This window comes from Eubalaena glacialis, chromosome 15 (assembly GCF_028564815.1).
Source record: "Eubalaena glacialis isolate mEubGla1 chromosome 15, mEubGla1.1.hap2.+ XY, whole genome shotgun sequence".
Lineage (NCBI taxonomy): Eukaryota > Metazoa > Chordata > Mammalia > Artiodactyla > Balaenidae > Eubalaena > Eubalaena glacialis.
This window is the reverse complement of record NC_083730.1, coordinates 88,450,932-88,466,235: the sequence shown is the minus strand read 5'-3', so window position 1 is coordinate 88,466,235 and position 15,304 is coordinate 88,450,932. Positions and strand designations below refer to the sequence as shown.

The following is a 15,304-nucleotide window of genomic DNA, read 5'->3' as shown; positions in this document are numbered from 1 at the left end:
TGGGCACTTCCTGTCCCCCAACTCAGTGAGCATGGCTGTGTCTGCTGGGCCGAGTGGTCACAGCTCCCCCTTCCTGCAGGTGTGTCTTGTCCCCCCAGCTCGACTGGAAACTTGGGGAACAGCACATGAGCTTTAGCCCTCTCAGTGCCCCCGAGAGGGCACCTGCAGAGAACCGCTCAGCCACGCGTCCACCCCGGCTGCCTGAATAGCAAGGCCTCCTCCCCCCTCCCTCCCCCCAAAGGCACACACAGGATCCCCACCCGCGGCTCTGCCGCTGCTTCTCATGGGGCCTGAGGCCACTCAGAGACTCCTGCCTGCAGCCCAGACGCCAGGCTAAATGGACAGGTTTACCTGCACAGGTAAACACGCCTGATCTCAGAACTCTCTCCTCTATGATGGCTTAAAGAGAGATGAAAGGTGTATAACAACAAGAACTTTGGGAAGAATCTCAACTTGGACCAAATCATAATCCATTTTCTTAACTTCTGTGCAGAATTAAGGTGCTCACCATTCTATTCCACGTCAAGGCCTGTGGTCTATTGGCTTATAAATGTCAGAAAAGCAGAGGAAGATGCCATTAGCAATGGCAACAAAAAATAGGTTTTAGGGCTTCCCTGGTGGCGCAGTGGTTGAGAATCTGCCTGCTAATGCAGAGGACACGGGTTCAAGCCCTCGTCTGGGAAGATCCCACATGCCGCGGAGCAACTGGGCCCGTGAGCCACAATTACTGAGCCCGCGCGTCTGGAGCCTGAGCTCCGCAACGAGAGAGGCCGCGACAGTGAGAGGCCCGCGCACCGCGATGAAGAGTGGCCCCCCACTTGCCACAACTAGAGAAAGCCCTCGCACAGAAATGAAGACCCAACACAGCCAAAAATAAATAAATTAATTAATTAATTTTTTAAAAAAATAGGTTTTAAAATGAAAAAAATAAAAAACCATATTATGTATGTGTATACCTTTGTGTGGATGCATGTGTGTATACATACATGCATACAAAGATACATACATATGAACCACATACACAGAGGTGTACGTGTGTGTGCGCACATACGCACATCCACACACACATGCACCTGTGGATACACATTAGTCGCCGTTCAGCACTGCTGTGGCCAATCCAGGGAGCCAGCCCGGCCCCATCCAAGCCCACCACTTCCAAGGGGCACGAGACAGGATGAGTTAGGATGCCTGGGACAGTCTCTGTTCTGCCACTAAGTTACCACGTGGCCCCAAGGGATTCCCCCTGGGGCCCTCGGGTCCCCAGCTACAGAAGGACGATTTCTAACTAAGACATCTTGCACCTCTAAAACACTCCAACTCCAGGTGCAAAGATCCACAGAACCTGCAGCCCGGTGGGACTCTGAGTGGGTTTCACATGCAACCAGTGACCAGCAGGCGGCTGGCTTACCTATTCGGAATCTTGGAAATGTCTATCTTCTCTCTGGAGGAAACGTAAGGAATCACCACCACTTTTTTCAGGTCTGCGAGTCCTGAAAGCAGCGGGGAGGAGAAAACACAAGCTTACAGGACACAACATCCCTAGTCGCTAATCTTTTTCTTTTTTGCTGAAACGTAACACAACCTAGGACTGAGACTGCTCCGTTGTTGCAGGGCTCTTGGGACCCCGGGGGGCTCTCACCCCCGCCCCCTGCCCCCCACGCCAGCCCACGCACCTTTAACGACCTGCTGCAGCTTGTCTATGTGGTCGTGCTCTTTGCCATTGTACACGACGGCCTCCACGGAGAAGATGAGCTTTGGCTGAATCTGAGAAAACCGGTCCAGAACGCCCTAGAGTGGAAGGAAAGAGTCGTCATTGTTCATCCAAAAGGCAAAATCCTCCAGCAGCCAACGGGACGGCTGCATCTCCAGGGAAAGAAAAAGCAGCGTGCCCAGCGCACTAGCCACGTCCCTGCGTCCCCGTCACCCAGGGGCCAAGAAAGACAGCCAAGCAAACGGGACAGGCACCCGAGCCAGCATCATCACTTCAAAGAAAGCATCGGTACAAAGAAACACCGGACGGACTTACAGACATACACTGAGTCTATCAAATGGGAAAACACAGGGTGAGTATTTGCACGACCACAGAGATCCCCCTTTTTGCAGCAAGAGCCTCCCAACACAGCGCCTCTGGCATATGTAAGTGAAGACTCACCTTCCCAGAAGGCAGCTCTGTATGCAAAGTGGTGCCATATTTAGGCCCTCCTTTAATCTTCAATCAAAGAGGTACCTGAATCCCCCGAATGATACTTCTTGCCAAGCAAATGCACGAACTGACAAATGTGTACACTCGTAAACAAGCCCCATGAGAAAAAGCAGGCTCTCCACGCCCAGCTGTCTGTCTCTCCACACATGGAATCACCGTCCCGCCGAGCACACCCCTCTCCCTGAGAGAAGGCGCACCCCCCCCGCCCCGTGCACATGCGGCACTTGTTTCTGGAACTGCTGCGAACTGCCGCACGCAACCTCACGATGCACTGATACGACCTGCGTGTGACACCGAGGGTGACAGGTACAGGCCCTCTCGGATGGACTCCCCTCCCGCTCCCCTCCCAGCCTGCCAAGTGCAGACCGTGGTGGAGCCATTTCCATCCACAAGAACAGCACCTGGAAGGCATCACCCAGATGGCACTCCTAATCCCTCAGTCCAATGCAGCGGCTCAAGGTCAATGCCTGGGCTACTCCAAGGGCACCAGCAGTGATGCCAGAACCTCCGTGTGAGGACCGGATGGGCAGGGTCTCCACCCTGGCTGCAGGTTAGAGCCACCTGTGGCGTGACGATTAATTAAACTCATTAGGTAACTAATTAACTGGCCTGGAGTGGGCCAGGCACCGCTTCTCAGAGCTCCCAGGAGTCAGCAAAGCACATGCCTAAGACAAGGGGAGGCCAGGGCCCCTCGGAGGGGTCCTGGCGACAACAGCATCACTCGGGGCCCCAGACCTACTGAACTGGAAGGTCTGGAGGTGGCCCAGCAATCTGTGTTTTCACAAGCGCTTCGGGCGATTCTAATGCACAATAAAATTTGAGACTCTCTGGGCTAAAGGTTCAAGGACTGATTCTATTTTCAATGCCGTCGGATTTTCAAGACCAGAAGCTGAATTAACAGAGAAGAGCTGCGGGCGGAGAGGGGGAGGAAGGATTTGTTTATTCCATCTACTGTGCCAGGCAACCAAACAGAGTTCTTTCTCCTTGGAACATATAATCTTTCCGGAGCAGGGGGGGGCCGAGGTGGGGGGGGGGGCGGGGGGGGGTTGAAGCAAAGCAATTATAAATGTTTTTGTTTCCAGTTTCTAATTGTTTTCAGTGAACTATACCCATGGTTTAGGTAGCCAGGAAAATGAAAAGAAGGAAGGCAAGAAGGGAGGGAGGGAGGGAAGGAAGGAGGGAGGGGGGAAAGGAAGGAATTAAAGCCATAAGGGAAAATTAATGATGGACTTGATCAATAAAACCAAAATCTTTCTTCCAAAAAGATCAATAAAATAAGCCTCTTGACAAATCTGACCAAGAAGACAGATATTTCTAGCTAACACTTACATAGTACTTATTACATATCAGGCACTGTCCAAGGCACTTTATTAATATTCACTCACTTAATGCTCTGACATAGAATTATTATTCCCATATTCCAGATGGATAAACTGAGGCATACAACCATACAAAATCGAAAACCACACTTTACTACAGAAAGAGGGAATAATAAATGACAAAGCACTATGTTCAATTTTGTTAATAAATTCATGAAAGCCAGATGAAGTGGATGATTCCCGAAGAAGATATAAATTTATCAAAAATGATTCAAGAAGCAGCAGAACACCTGAAGAGACAATAACCACGGGAGAAAAAGCAGTCAAAAGTCTACCCCCCCTTCTTTTTTCTTTTTTTATTGGCTGCGCTGGGTCTTCATTGCTGCGCGCAGGCTCCCTCTAGTTGTGGCGGGCGGGCTTCTCATCATGGTGGCTTCTCTTGTTGCGGTGCACGGGCTCTAGGTGCTCGGGCTTCAGTAGCTGTGGCTCGCGGGCTCTAGAGCGCAGGCTCAGTAGTTGTGGTGCACGGGCTTAGATGCTCCGCGGCATGTGGGATCTTCCCGGACCAGGGCTCGAACCCGTGTTCCTTGCACTGGCAGGCGGATTCCTAACCACTGTGCCACCAGGGAAGTCCCCAAAGGTCACCTCTTAACACAGACACCAGGGAGGTACAGAACTGCAGGCAAGTGCCACCAAATCCTCACACACTAGGACATTCCTTTTCTATAAACCATTACAGAAGACAGAAAGAGACAGAGAACACACAAACCGAAAAAGAGATTAGACCAATGTAATTTACTACACTAACAGATTAAAGGGGAAAAATCTTTTGATTATCTTAAAAGCTTTCAATAAAATGCAACACGCTTTCCTCCCAAAAAGCTTTAATAAGCTGGAAACTTCCTCACTGACAAATGGTGTCTCGCAGAAATCTATGGCAAACACATCACTCTTGATGGTAAAGATAAGAGTCCTGGTGGGAATTCCCTGGAGGTCCAGCGATTAAGGACTCTGGGTGCTTCCACTGCAGGGGGCACGGATTCGATCCCTGATCAGGAATTAAGATCTCATATGCCACAGTGCAGCCACAAAAAAAAAGAAAGAGTCCTGGTAAAGAACAGACACTAGCTTCCGTGCGCGGACTTCCACGTTCTCCTGGCGCCCCCGTCTAGCAAGGAGCCTGGAGCTGGCAGGAGGGAACCAAACAGCGCACGATAGGAAGGGCTACGAAAAAAGCCGGTGAGAACCGCCAGGAGAACCATTAGAACCGGGTTCGGCAAGGTGGCCATGTACAAACTCGACACAGCAAAATAAACAGTATGCCTGGACCCCAGGATTCTAAGACGGACAGAGAGTCCGCGCTTTAGCTGGGAGGAACGTTTTTGCCAATAAAAACCCCTACATGCACTGAGCGCTCGCTCACGTGCGCCTCTCCAGCTGGTGACGGGCACTCACACATCTGAGGTCAGGCCCCAAGGAGCGGGCGGGGCTGTGATCGCCCCCACATCCTTGGTGAGACAGGACCAGGGTAAGTCATTTGCCCAAAGCTTCACAACCTGCCGGTGGCAGAGCTGGAATTACAGCCTGCTCGGTGTGCCACGGGGGCTGATGCTCTTAACCACAGCGCTGACTCCACAAAGGAAAGACTAGCCCTGGGGACGGGGAACCAAAGGGCGGCAGAAGAGAGCCAGGACTGGGGTCCCCGAACACTGAATCGGGAGGAGGATGCGAGAACCACCGCCAGCGCATCCCAGGAAGACCCCGGAGAGCACCTCTGCTCAGGGGCATCAAGGGGAGCAGCCTCGGCAGCCAGGCGGGAGGGGGAGGCCGTTCCGATCAGAGGGCACCAAGAGAAGAACCCCGGGCAGGGGGAGCTGGCCCAGGGAACGGAAAGAATTTCTAGAAAGCCTGGAGCCAGGGAGGAGCTGGATGAGGCCAGACTGGAGAGCCCTGGAAGGCGGCAGAGATTTCTCCATGACACCCAGCGTCCCTCCTGGTGGGCTAGCCCACACAGGTGGGAGGACCAGAAAGCAGTGACCTGGGGCTCAGACATCACAGAGGTGGCCCTTCCTCACAGGGAGAGAGAACAGACAGCAAAGACGACAAGTGTTTCACAACCAGAGGTCAGAACTTGGCACCATGGAAAGACTCTGGAGACCCCACGACACGGTGGCAATGTTCCTGGCGGGTCAAGAGCCGGTCAGGATCTCTGAGCGTCAGAAACCAGCTGCTGGCCTGCTCTGGTCCAAGAGAGGGCTGCTCAGTCGAGAACCGCTTTCACGTCACGATGAAATGAACACACCTGTGATTGTGCAGCTGACCCAAATACGACGCTTAGCAACCAGTCAGGCCCTGAAACCAAGAGCCCAGCCGATGCGGGATCACGTGGACAGCCACCCAGTGCGAGAACAGCTGTCCTATTTATGTGCACAAACGCACACGTGTGCACGTGTACACACACACACGCGTGCAGCGACCTGAAAGGGCTCTGGGAGGGGGAGGGCTCCAGGCTGCCCTCTGAGATGTGTGGATATCAGAGGTCGGACTCCCCCGATGTCTGTGAAAAAGCCCCCCACTCAAAGGTAAACAGTGAAACACAGAAAAAAACAAACGTCAAAGCACACAGAACCTGGAGGTCTTGGTGAGGCTGGCAGGTTGGGGACCCAAAGAACAAGCAGCCCCGCACCTGGAGATGCCTACGAGCCCAATGCGGGCGGGAAATCCAAGCAAATAGGGTGGGAGACGTGGGAGAGGTGGAGGAAGGGGCACACGGTGAGGAGAGGGGCAGGGGCAGGGCAGACGCAGAGCCAAGGGGCTTCAAGAGAAGTGAGGAATGGTCCCCAGCATCCTGGAGCAAAGGCGGTGTCCCCACCCCTCCCTGGAGCAGCCTGCACAGACAGGCACACGGCCCGCCAACAGACGGGGTCCTTTCATCACCAGCCTGGCAAGGCGAGGGGAGGTCACCACCGCATTTGTGGGCAGGTGAATCCACATGTATGGAGACCCTGCCCCCATACCTGTAAACTGCCTGGTAACCATCCCACACGCGTGTGCCACGGGGCTAGAACTTACTTCACAGTCAGTAATGATGTGACCCCATTGTAAAAGAACCAAATAATTAAAATCAGGATTTGCAAGAGTGGCAATTTTCCCTTTATTATAGAGAAAATTCTTCAGTGATTTGCAGCAAACAATTCAAAGTAGGAAAAACATTCGTGTTTCACCGCAAATTTCAGAAACATACCCTTTACTGAAACCGGGAGACCATCTAAAGTATAAAATGGTGATGTCGGAAATTAAGAACACGAGCCTCTTTCTTTTTTTTTCTTTTTGGCTGCATGGCATGCAGGGTCTCAGTTCCCCGACCTGGCGTCGAATCCCTGCCCCCTGCAGTGGAAGTTCAGAGTCCCAACCACTGGACCGCCAGGGAAGTCCCAGGAGCCTCTTTCTAAAGCAGAGATTTGCAAACCACTGAAGAGGACCGTCCTGGGCCCCCGGGACCCCTCTGTCCCGCCCCAGGCCGCACCTCGTCATTAACTCTAGATGCTTCCCTGCAGGTTTTAGCTACTGGAAAAGAACAGAGAAGACATCTGAGGCTCTGGAGTCATTGCTTTGTCCCAGGTCCTTAGCACACAGGTACCGGTGCCCACGTGAGCAAGCGCTGTGTCTCGTGACCCGGACCAGGGCTTCCTGGCCAGGAGGGCTCACCCTTGGGAGCTGGCAGGTGGTGCCAGCAGCCGGGGGCCCTGCACCAGGCTGATACATTAACTGTCATTCACTGCTCAACAATCACTCCAAAGGACCGTGCACATGGCTACCTGCCTCTGGCTCTACACCAGGGTCCCAGCAAAATGAGGACCGCTTCCCAGAACTCAGGGCAGAGCGAAGCATCTTAGCAGAACGGCGTTTGGCCCTGTCACTTTCTGACCGAATAGAGGGCTCTCCTGCGGCTCAGGCCATCACGCCCACAAAGATCTCCCGCAAGCAACTGTGCTGAAGGTCGTGGCCGGGGCGGAGCCAGGCTGCCGCCTAGTGCGCATGTGCTTCCAGCGAGAGCCGCCACCCCGGAAAACACGAACCAGCCTCAAACCAGGGAAGGAACGCCAGGGATGCCACTCCAGAGCCACCCGCTGGCTGCATCCTCTACACAACAGGACCAGGGACCAGAGTCAGCCAGAGTGGCCTGCGGTGGTGACATTTTGCACAAGACAGACCCACAAGGATGGGCGCAGGGTCAAGGCCAGCTGCTGATGCTACAGGCAAGCAGGAGGTGGCTGGGCTCCAGCCCGTCCCCTGAGCCTCCCGCCCTGCACCAGGTGGCTCAGACCCACCATCCGAGGCCAACCCAGGAGCTCTGCTCTCTGTGAAGCCCTCGGGCAGGGGCTTCGTTCGGGCCGTAGAAGGCCACGCCCACGCCCCCACGCTGCACAATGCTTCTCCAACATCACAACTGCTTACAAGTTCCAATTCACTCGAAAACGCCCACTCCCTACTCATTAGGAACAGCTGACATTCACTGAGCTTGGGGGGTAGGTCGAGCGCTGTCCCAACCCTAGATGGGTGTCAATGGTGCTGTCCTCACAAGCCCTCCTACGGTGTGTCCCCGAGGACACAGAGACAGGAAGCGGCAGAGGCGGATTCAAACCCAGGCAAGAGCCTGCCTGCTGGTAACCTCCACGCCACATGCCTTCTCCAGCCCCGAGGCTCCTTCACCGCTTCCCGGCAGCACAGCTCAAGGTCTGCTGAGGGATCCGAGGGCAACAGTGCCCAGGGAGCGGGTCCCAACCCTCCAGGGCCCCCCGAGGACGGCCTGGCCCCAAGCAGCTCACACGGCCTCACAGAGGGCCTTGGGGACCAAGAGGCCCCCTGGAGCTCTGGGCTCAGGTCAGTCCTGGCTGCCCTGGGTGGTCCGGGGTGGAGGCGATCTGGGAGAGGCCCAGCAAAGCCTCAGGAGGCACAACCACGGCCACCAGCAGTGAGGTCTGGGGTGACCACCCCCTCCCCGAACTCAGCAGGGGCCAGTCCTCATCCCACGGGGCCAGGGCCGGCCTCAGCCAATCGCCTCACTGCTCCAGGCCTCTGTGTCGCAGAAGCACGTCTGTCCCTCCTCTGCACGGTGTGCGGGGAGATGAGAAATACCTTGAGAGACCTCCCTGGTGGTCCAGCAGTTAAGACTTCGCGTTCCCAATGCAGGGGGCCCAGGTTCGATTCCTGGTCAGGGAACTAGATCCCGCATGCCGCAACTAAAAAGATCGCGCGTGCCACAACGAAGATCCCGCGTGCCGCAACTAAGACCCGGTGCAGCCAAATAAATAAATAAATATTTTAAAAAAGCAAAGAAATACTTTGAAAACCTTTTCCAGAAGAGCAAGCCTCAAGGCAGAGGTTGAGTATCAAGCTCACACCCAAAATGCCCAGCCTGTGGACAAGGCACGTGGACTGCAGAGCCCAGAGCTGGAACAGCGCCGTCCCTGCACCTGTGTCCTAAGTGTATCAATCCTCCCGCGTCAATCACAGGCCCACGCAGTCTATGCTCGTATCATGAGACTCTCTCTTCCTGATGCCCCTGCTTTGCACGTGAGGATAAATAACTCACCCAGGGATGCACGGCCAGCAAAGCCAGGCCAGCCCTTAGCCCCTGGGCTGCACTGACCGGTGCCCAGCACAGGGGCCACGCCCAGAGCAGAGGAAGAACGGTCAGGGACGTGGATGCCCGGCATGTCCTCTAACGGGCCTGGCCTCGTGGCTCCTGAGGGTCCCTCATCCCCAAGGTTCTGCAACCAGGAAAGGTCCCTGATCAGGAAGTGGGGGGTCCCAGCAAGTCCTACTCTGCCGCTTCTTCCTTCCCCATGGTGGGGCTCTGTGTGTGCTTCCTGCCCCTACCTGGGCCACTCCGCAGCTGGCGCACCCTGGTCCCTGGTGCCCTTGGGGTCTACGGGGATAAAGAGGCCCGCCACCCTCCCGCACAGAGCACAAAGCTCAGCCCCAAAGTAAGAGATCAGAAATGGCAATTATGGAGCAAATTTTCCGTAAGCCAATCTTCCACGAGCAAATCTGCAGAGGATAAACATCAGAAAACCTCACGTGGTCATGAAGTCACAGGAGCCGTGACCGGGCATCTCCTGCTGGATACTCACAACACCGCCTGTCGCGTGTCACACACACTAACGCAGCCAATACACACGGCTGGGCGAGAGGAATATTGGAAAGGAAGGAAGGATCGTTTACTTTTAGACTTAAAGAGAGATTCAGCTACTTCTGGCTCCTTCTCTCCTGCTGATCTCCAGGCACCAGCCAGGGAGACGGGAGGCCATAGTGACACCGTTTCCTCCCAGCCTTGCCAGTCCTGTCCCGTGGCTGCCCACACCCCGACCCAAGATGTCATGGGGAAATCACACGGAATGTTCCCCTGCGGGGGCCGCACACCCAGGGCACTTGAGGGGACCCCGACTCACGTTCACGCCGAAGTCTGGGGACGTGGAGCTCCAGATGGCGCCAATGCTCGTGGCCGCCAGCATGGCCTCCACGGCGTGCACACTGTTGGGTAAATAACCTGTGGAGGGGATACAGGGAGAAAGCCTGGTTCAGGGTCTGAGGATGCCGCGGACTTCCAAAAGCACCTCCCAGAGTCACGGTGGGAGTGGGGAGAGGGGCTGGCTGTGAGCGGCTCACAGAGCAGGGCCAGGCCCAACCCACCCGCCTTGACATCTCCTGCTCGGATGACCCAATCGCTGCCGCCAGCCTGACCACTTCCCGTCATCACCCCCTCCAACGCATTCTGATCAGGGATCCCTGCACGATGCCGGCCTCTTCTCGCTCCGCTCCGCCTCCCACTCTGGGCTCAGTCACAACAGCCTCCCTTCAGTTCTAAGCTCCCCCTGCCTCAGGGCCTTTGCACAAGCTGCCTGCGTTGCCTGGACACTTCCACCCACGCCAACCTTCCCTACTCATCCTTCAGCTCTGAAGGCAAACGGAACCCCCTCAGGGAAGCCTTCTCCAAGGCCACCCCATGAACTCAGGTCCCCTGGCCAGTCGCCCACAAAGCACACCGTATTTCTCCCTCACCAGATCTAGCATAATAATCACCTAAGTATAATCATCGTAACTGGCAACTGCGTATCTGGTTCTCCCATGAGGGCAGGGACGTTGCCTGTCTTGCTCCCTGCTTTACCAAATGCCTTTTGGTATGCCCTGCCGATCAAGGTCCGCAGATATTGGTCTACTGGCCGGCTGGTGGGTGGATGTTTGGATGGAGGGAGGGAAGGAGAGGCTGCAGGGGAATGAAGACTGAGCAGAGCAGTCAAGACATATACAATCCTGCAAGGGACTCAGCCCTCCATCTAGCAGGAAGCTGAGCTTTTTTTTTTTTTTGGCCACACCACGCGGCCTGCGGGATCCTAGTTCCCCGACCAGGGATCGAACCCGGGCCCCCTGCAGTGGAAGAGCAGAGTCTTAACCACTGGACCTCCAGGGAAGTCCTCTGGGCTTTTATGATAATAGAGGCAGAGACTCTTTATGGACGAGAAGACTACGATCAATTAAACAGATCGTCCTAAATGCTCCAGAGGAAAGGATTTGTGCACGAGGCACCAGGGAGCGGAAGGTCCAGGGCCTCCCCTGAGCACGGCTCCCTGGGTGACACAAAAGCCCTCTGGGCTCCAGCACCCCGTGGTGCCCGGGACGGCTCTCCCGCTGCCCCTCCTCCCATGGTTCTGAACTGCCTACTTGACCACAGCGGTGGGTACTTCGTTTCTTTGGGTTCACTGCATCTCCCCTGCTGGGTGTCCCATGGGGCAGGGGTCGTGCATTGCTCACACGGCCCCCGGGCTCCGCCCAGCCCTGGCACACAGCAGGCCCGCTGACGGACGTCAGCTGCCGAGAAGAGACTTGGCTGTGAGCGTACTAAGGTGTCTCCACGGTGCCATCGCCCCAAGCAGGGCGGGACTCACCACCCAGGGAGGCTGGGTGACCTGCTGGCTGTGGGGCCTGACACGCAGCCGGGAGATGCCCGCTTCACAGACGAGGAACGGCGCCCTGAGCAGCTGTAGCTGCATCTCTGAAGGCCTCCAAGCATCGCCCCATTCAATCCCCCTCTGCACTCTTCCCTAGCGCTCTCATCTGGGAAACACAGTCCCCTGTCCTAGTAACTGTGATCAGGTCAAATTAGAATCCAAGATGTGACACTCAAGAAGGGGGGTGTCACCAAGCACCAGCCTGATTCTGAGGAGTCAAGGGCAACGGAGCAGGCGTCCCTCAAGTAAGCACGGCCAAGCGGGAGCCCCAGCATATCCTGCTCTCCGTTTCTCCTTCTCAAGAAACGTTTGCTTCAAAGGGAGATTTTTAAAAATGAAAATTGGAGGGAAGAAAAATTACTGGATGGTAGACGAACATTTCGAATTCCTTTTCTAGACAAATTAAACTGGACCAAGAAGAACCCAAGATACTGAGGTTTCAACCGCAAAAATGCCTGCTCTGACCCAGCACTCTCATGCAGTCATCCAATAAACACTCATTATACACCTACTATGCGCCAGGTACCCGCGGACTGAGATGCAGCAGTGAACAGAAGACAAAGCCCCATCCTCTGGTACTGGAGGACAGACATGCACACACACACACACACACACACACACACACAAATAATCCTGTGATTTCAAGGAGGCAGTAAGGTGACAAAGGAAAATAAAGCGGGGTGCAGAGAGAGTGGTGATGGATTTTTCCACAGGACAGCACGGACGGCTTCTGAGCAGAGACCTCAATGAACCAGGGTAAACCCTTGGATCTGTAGGAGAACACTGCATCCAGGGCTGAGACAGGCGATAATGTGGCACATCCCTTACACATCCTTTATTATTCATTCCTCTCCAGTCAAGTAACAAAGCGAGAGGTTGCTCCATGCCCAGCTCCATCATCTGAGAAGGAGACTCGGGGTCTGGCCCCTTCACATGGTTTACACAGGGTAAGGCTGCCCTCTTTGCAAACACACGCCAAGCGCCCACTTGCAGTGAGTCCCCCGGGAGAGGCACAGTCACGCCAACAAGCCCGGTGGCTTCTCCTGCTGACGTCCCGGCCTGCAGCCCTGGTCCCATGGCCCCCGGAGGTGGGGAGGGCAGCCCAGCAGCCAGACCCCCAGGCCTCGTGGGTTTTAGAGCCAAACAAAGGAGACTGATGCTCAAATAATCACAAAACCAAACAGATGACTACCAATGATGCATCCTTTGAAGAATGAAAACAAGATGCCGACAGACAGAGGGTCCAACAGGAGGGCCTGGCTCAGGGGCAACCAGGGGGCTTCCCTGAGTGAGGCCATCTGGGGACAGAGCTGGGGGCAGGTGGGGCGGTGGCCGGCTTCCCAACAAAGGCTCTGCCGGACACTCGTAGGACAGGGGCCAGGAGGGGAGCGCGGAGGCGGGAAGGAAGCGAGCGCGCGGGGCCGCCGACCCGGCTCCAGGTTCTCGTTCCCACCCTGGAGGCAGCGGGGGTCAGCGAGCCTCCAAGCACGGGACGGACACCAGCAATGCCACTGGGGTTGGTGCCACGAGTGAAGTCATGTGGCCAGAGGACAGAGAAGCCCTCTTCTTTGGTTTAAGAATAAGATCTGATGCCTGATCCCGGAAGGAGCAATTTAAACTCTGACCCCAGCACTGCAGCAAAAAGCACACAGAACCCCAGCCGGACCCAGACTGGGAACCGCCCCGGACACATCCGTCATTGTCACCAGCCCCTTCCGGGGTGCGTGTGGATGGGCAGGGGCAAGAAAGCCCACCTAATTTCTCTGCCCACGAGAGACTCTGCATAACAAGCCTCTCAGCCTCTCTGCTGCCCAGTTTAAAGATGCAGAAACTCGAGGTCCAGGGAGGAGAAAGTCCTCATCCAAACTCACAGGCCCAAAGGTAGCGCCAGGCACCGAGGGAAGGTCTCCTGACTCCAGGGAGTGGATGCTGCTAAACAAATCCTCACCAGGAAGAACTAAGTGGGAGAAGCCGCACTGAGCGAGGAGGCCCAGGTGGGGATCCCAAGGAACAGTGTGGCCTAGGGCCACCAGCCAGGCACCAGGAAACTCGGGCCCAGGCGCACGCTGCTATATCGCGGCACCAAATAATTACAATCCATCGTTCAACAGATGTGTGATGAAGCGTCCTGGCTGTCAAATTTCATGCCTCACTAACTCTCAGGGAATTTCCTGGCAGTCGAGTGGTTAGGACTCTGCGCTTTCACTGCCGAGGGCCCAGGTTCAATCCCTGGTCGGGGAACTAAGATCCCACAAGTGGCTCGGCCAAAAAAAAGTAACTCTATTTATTATCTCCAGAGGCTGAGCATATCCACATACTTTCAGTTAACGACCTTATGGACTGAAATTGTCTATAGTGTTTAAATCAACACCCTTTTAATAAAATCCTTTCCAAATTAAAAAAAAAAAAATGGTTAGTTTACTTTTCTCTTCTGGGCCTCAGTTTTTCATCTGGGAAACAGGCAGGCTGGTGGCACCTGCCCTAGCGTCTGTGGGTCAGAGGAAATCAGTCTAGTGAGTCTCTCCACTGATAAAACTCCCTCTGCTGGGTTTTGGGGATTAGGAATGAGTCTACAATCGTGTCAGCACAGACGGCGAAAATCACAGAATGGAAACCAGCCCTCAGGAATTCCTCAAGAAAGCATCGAGTTGGAGGTGGGCAGGCCCAGAAACTGCAGCAGTTTTTCCCGACCTTGGAAGGGGTCCTGGCTCTGTCATCAAGGACCTGATGAACTTTCTGGTTTGTGTTTAGTTTAAGGTCCACATTTCATTAAAAAAAAATAATAACTAATGCATTAAAAAATTATTATTAATAATAATAGTAGACGTCTGTGAGCACTGGCTCAGGAGGACATGCCCACGTGGAGGCCGGGAGCCGGGGACCCTCACAGCCCAGCTCACTGTGGCTGGGCCGCACTTGCAACGATCGTCCCTCTTCATCTGGTTTGTGCCGCACGTGTACACACGCGAAGCCGTGTGCGTGCAATCTGACCCGACGCCACCTCCTTCCTTCCAAGCCACCCCCCTGCCCCCACTGTGACAGGCACCAGAAGTACCCACCGATGACCCGGTCTCCTCTCCTCACGCCCATCTTCCTCATCGCCGCGGCGTACAAAGCCACCTGTCGCCGCAGCTCTTCAAAACTCACCTTCTCGATCTCCTCCCTGCCTTCCCCTGGGAAGAGAAAAAGGACAGGTCATCCTCGGACCGTCCTAAAAAGAGAGGTTCTGAGTCACAGACATGGATGAAAACTCACACCTGTTCAAACACAGGTTAGAGATACGCGCTCAGGAGACGCTACACAGGTGCAGGGGACGTAAACCAGATGCAGGTTTACCTGACGTTCCGGAACAGAAAGGCTTGGGAAAGGGCGTCCTTGAGACGCACGCCCAGAATTTGCCATTTAAAGATTCTTTTTTTACTATTGGGAATGTTTTTATTAAGTGAAGAATCCTTTGATTTGGTTGTGATTTTTTTTTTTTTAATTAATTTATTTTTGGCTGTGTTGGGTCTTCGTTTCTGTGCGAGGGCTTTCTCTAGTTGTGGCAAGCGGGGGCCACTCTTCATCGCGGTGTGGCGGCCACTCTTCATCGCGGTGCGCAGGCCTCTCACTGTCGCGGCCTCTCTTGCTGCGGAGCACAGGCTCCAGACACGCAGGCTCAGTAGTTGTGGCTCACGGGCCCAGTTGCTCTGCGGCATGTGGGATCTTCCCAGACCAGGGCTCGAACCCGTGTCCCCTGCATTGGCAGGCAGATTCTCAACCACTGCGCC

The 15,304-nt window shown here is 55.0% G+C and overlaps 1 protein-coding gene across 3 annotated transcripts in view; it reads right to left on the bottom strand.

The window, feature by feature from the left end:
• Nucleotides 1-15,304, bottom strand: part of AACS (acetoacetyl-CoA synthetase) — a 52,168-nt gene that overhangs the window by 29,583 nt on the left and 7,281 nt on the right. For all 3 annotated transcript variants that reach the window (XM_061169201.1, XM_061169203.1, XM_061169202.1), the window contains exons 4-7: nt 14,594-14,707; nt 9,978-10,075; nt 1,674-1,788; nt 1,409-1,490 (exon numbers count right to left, since the gene is read on the bottom strand). In XM_061169201.1, the coding sequence (XP_061025184.1) occupies nt 1,409-1,490; nt 1,674-1,788; nt 9,978-10,075; nt 14,594-14,707 (409 nt within the window). The remainder of the gene's footprint in view (nt 1-1,408; nt 1,491-1,673; nt 1,789-9,977; nt 10,076-14,593; nt 14,708-15,304) is intronic.